The sequence below is a fragment of the Octopus bimaculoides genome, chromosome 28 (assembly GCF_001194135.2).
Source record: "Octopus bimaculoides isolate UCB-OBI-ISO-001 chromosome 28, ASM119413v2, whole genome shotgun sequence".
In the NCBI taxonomy this organism is placed as follows: domain Eukaryota; kingdom Metazoa; phylum Mollusca; class Cephalopoda; order Octopoda; family Octopodidae; genus Octopus; species Octopus bimaculoides.
Window position 1 is genome coordinate 4938413 of NC_069008.1, and position 4340 is coordinate 4942752.

Below are 4340 nucleotides of genomic sequence, written 5' to 3' on the forward strand. Positions count from 1 at the left end.
CACACACACACACACACACACACACACACACACACACACAAATAGTATACACGCATGCGTATACGTATAGATATATACACAGACATATGCAATGACAGTAATGCACACATGCAAACATAGAAACATGTTTGTTAGCCCGAAGAGCTGTGACGTACACCATGTTGGGTTTTTTGGGGGTGACGGGTGGTGGGCACGTTGGACCGTCTACGGACGGTCAGTTATTTTATGTATCTTACTAACTAACCAGGATCATGTATATTGATGACAACGACGATAATGACGCGAATGTTAATGATGACGATGAAGAGGCGATGACGGTGAGGAATATGAGGATGTTGATGACGATGATGATGATGATGGTTTGTATTTGTGCTAATGAAAGGCAGAAGAGGAAGCAGTATATGGCAGGGGTGAGACTGGATGAACAACCGTTGGGAGGACCTTGGAAGGGAAATGGTGGGGATATCGAAACGACTGACGGAAGTTTGTAAAGGAAACGAGAAGAGAGAGAGAGAGAGAGGAATGAAAGAGCCATGATGACAATGAAAGACAGAGAGGAACAGAGTAAGGGATGATAAAGAGAAGAATGAGAGATGAGGGAGAAAGGGCGGAATAGACAGAAATGGGGAGAGAGAGAGAGAGTGTGTGTGTGTGTGTGTGTGTGTGTGTGTGTGTGTGTGTGGTGAAGAGCTAAGACTGAAAACTAGCAAACCGGAACCAAGGGAAAATGGCGGCCGCAAGACGAAACAAAATTTACTTCCATTTTGTATTTTTCTTTTGTCCCTTTCTGTTGCAATTACAACAACAACGCTGAGAGAAATATCGAGAATTACAACAACTTAGTTGATAAAACAACTGTAGTTGCAACAGCAAAGGGCAGCCATTGTGAAAAATAAACAGTGGAGACAGCAGCAGCTTGGGGAGACAATAGTTACACCAACACCAACAAACAGTGGACAGAGTAAAGAAAAAAACCTACAGTAACAACATTGACCAATTGCCCCCCCTACCGTCACTATATTATGTATACGCTTTTACTCTTTTACTTGTTTCAGTCATTTGACTGCGGCCATGCTGGAGTACCGCCTGTTGTCGAACAAAGTGACCCGAGGACTTATTCTTTGTAACCTTAGTATTTATTCTATCAGTCTCTTGCCGAACCGCTAAGTTTCGGGGACATAAATATACCAACATCAGTTGTCAAGCGATGGTGGAGACACACACACACACACACACACACACACAAATATGTATTTACACGACGGGTTTCTTTCAATTTCCGTCTACCAAATGCACTCACAAGGCTTTGGTCGGCCCGAGGCTACAGCAGAAGACACTTGCCCATGGTGCCACGCAGTGGGACTGAACCTGGAACCATGTGGTTGAGAAGCAAGCTTCTTACCACACAGCCATATGTCTGAGCGAACGAAGGCAATCCCGTAGAAATAGCAGATAGACCTGGCAGAACTAACAGCCAAATAACCCTGAAATCACCCTCATCCTGCCTTGTGAATTTATGAGTTAATAACGAAGACCCCCTTCATATTATCATAACTCATAAAAATGATGGCCATGATTCCCTTAGATTCAACTGCAATGTCTTAGAAAAGGGTACCCCACATGACATGGTTCTTCGATTTTTCTGCATATATAAAGATAAAACGATATATTATATGCCGACGGAATGGTCATATTACGAATGAGTTTGATGGTAGCTCTGCACAATCGGGGTTGAGGTCGGTCTAAACCATCGACATCAGCAGCATTATCACAACTATTGTCATAACAGTCAGTAAACGCACAGTCACTTGTAATTCAGTGCCAATTAATGCACGCATGTATCCATCGATCCAACCAACCAGCATATCTATCTATCTATCTATCTATTTATCTATCTATCTATCTGTCTTTCTATCTATATATATATATATATATATATCTGTTTATCTATCTATCTATCTATCTATATATATATATATATATATATATATATATATATATATATATATACCTACCTACCTACCTACCTACCTATCTATGTATCTCTATCTATCTATCTATCTATCTATCTATCTGTATACTTATCTATCTATTTGTGTCTGCCTGTCTGTCCATCCATCCATCCATCCATCCACCCCCTCTCTCCATCCATCCATCCAACCATCCATCTATCTGTTTAGTTACCATTACCCCCCTCTCATCCACCCCTCCACAATCTCAGCCTTTAAACCGTGCATGTCGATAGTTCTCTCATTGCAAGAGTGAACAATGGCGAAATTCCTTGTTAGTGCCCTGATTGGTTAATATAATGAACTTATAGCAACGTTGTATCACCATTAATAAAGACAGCCTGCTGGCCGACACAATGAAGGAGTCACTTTGCGGTCGTTTCAATTGCTAGAAATAGCCGCTACATTTCACTCAATTCACGCCCTACTGTTTTACGTATGTATATATGCATGAAGGAAACCTCTGTATGGTAGTTAGATCTGGTAGAAATAGCAGTTAAATCGCTCTCAAATCACACAATATTGTTTTACGTTTGTGCAAATATAAATATATATATATATATATATATAATAACATATGTAGATATGTTGGAGTTAGGAAATCAATATTCGAAGCTTTCAAAAGGATATATATGTAATCGACTTAATCCTTTGTCCCATCTATTTTTAGCCCCTTGTGGGCAATAAAGAAATAAGATTGATCTTTAACTTACTAGTGCCCACCATCTTGTTAAATAGTACATACTAGTGGCTTTCTACTCCAGGGAAATGTACTCCTAATGTGCAAGGTGATTTCCAGATGTTTCCAGACTTTTTCCAGAAGGGACATTTATTAATTTCATCGAAGGACAAAATTCTAATATGTTTCAAAGTAGGAACCTTTGGTTTCAATGCAATTGTAGCGCTTCAACCATTTCGTGAGGGGGCCCCATGGAAGTCCTCCAAAGCGAATGTCTCCAGGACCCTTGAACATCCCCCTTCATCTTCTCAGTCTCTTTAAAACGACTGTCCCTGAGGTTCTCCTTCATTTTGGGGAACAAACAAAAAGTCACAGGAGCAAGGCCTGGACTCAGGAAATGATGAATGACAATCAGATGATATATATAACAGTGGGTGCAAGGCAAAGAACATTCCAGAAGTCTTGAGGCTTTTTTCAGGAGAGACGTTTATTAATTTCAAACAAGCACGAAATTTTAATCTTCTACGTAGGATCCTTTCACTTCAATGCATTTGTTGTAGTGCTTCTCCCACTTACTGAAGGCCCCAGGGAAGTCCTCCAAAGTTTAAATATCCACGACCTTTGTCACAGCCTCATTCATCTGCTTCTTCAGCTTGGGGGACAACCAAAATCACAAGGAACAAGATATGGCTTGTAGAGAGGGCGAGGAACAGTTTTTGAGGTCTTTGGTTATCAGGTTGCTCGTCACTGGGCAACTCTGAGGAAAAAAAACTTAACCCTAATTTTGCCCATGTTCAGGTCTTTATTTATGATTCTGTGTACCGTTGTCACACCAACTCCAAATTGTATATTTGTTGTCTTCATCGTGAAAATTGTGAAGTTTCTCAACCAGCTCTGATCTTCTGACGTCACTATCCCTCTCACAGCTCTAATCACCTTTCACCACCTTTCTATTGTCCTTGAACTTTTTGTGCCAGTGAAAAGGTGAATCCCTAAGCACCCTGCGTCGATCGCTGTTTAGCAGGATGTATTCAAAGTGCTGTTACAGCCGTCTCGTTCAGTCAGGAGTAACAGGAGTTGGCAGGTCAGCTTATTAGATGTATAGTAATGATGTACAGTAATCCCTCGCCATATCGCGGTTCTTCTATCGCGGTTTATTATTTAAGCTTTCGCCGATTCCTCTGTGGTGGTGTTTTGCATATATGATTAAAAAAATATATACAAATTATGAAAAAAAAAAAAAATATATAATATGCTCATATTGAAGAACACGCTATGTATATGTGTATGTGTGAGCGCGGGCGGGCGCGTGTGTGTGTATGCCTGTATATATATATATATATGTGTCCTTGTATATATGTTTGTATGTATATGGTTTTATCTTGTGTATGCACGCTTGTATATATGCGATTCCGTATGCGTGTATATATATATATATATATATATATATGTAAATGTATGTGTGTATATGTGTCTGTATGTGTTTATGTATATGTGTATATATGTGTGTTTGTATGCCTGTACATGTGTGTATGTATGCTTGCATATACGTGACTATGTATGTATGCCTGTGTGTGTGTGTGTGTGTGTGTGTATGCCTGTATATATATATATATGTGTCCTTGTATATATGTTTGTATGTATATGGTTTT

At 39.7% G+C, this 4340-nt stretch overlaps 1 protein-coding gene across 1 annotated transcript in view; it reads left to right on the forward strand.

Annotated features, from left to right (window-relative positions):
- Nucleotides 1–251: 251 nt before the first annotated feature.
- Nucleotides 252–4340, forward strand: part of LOC106880750 (nuclear factor 1) — a gene marked incomplete at its 3' end in the record, with an annotated part of 90609 nt that continues 86520 nt past the window's right edge. Inside the window, exon 1 of the mRNA XM_052977742.1 lies at nucleotides 252–317. Coding sequence (XP_052833702.1) covers nucleotides 252–317 — 66 coding nt within the window. The remainder of the gene's footprint in view (nucleotides 318–4340) is intronic.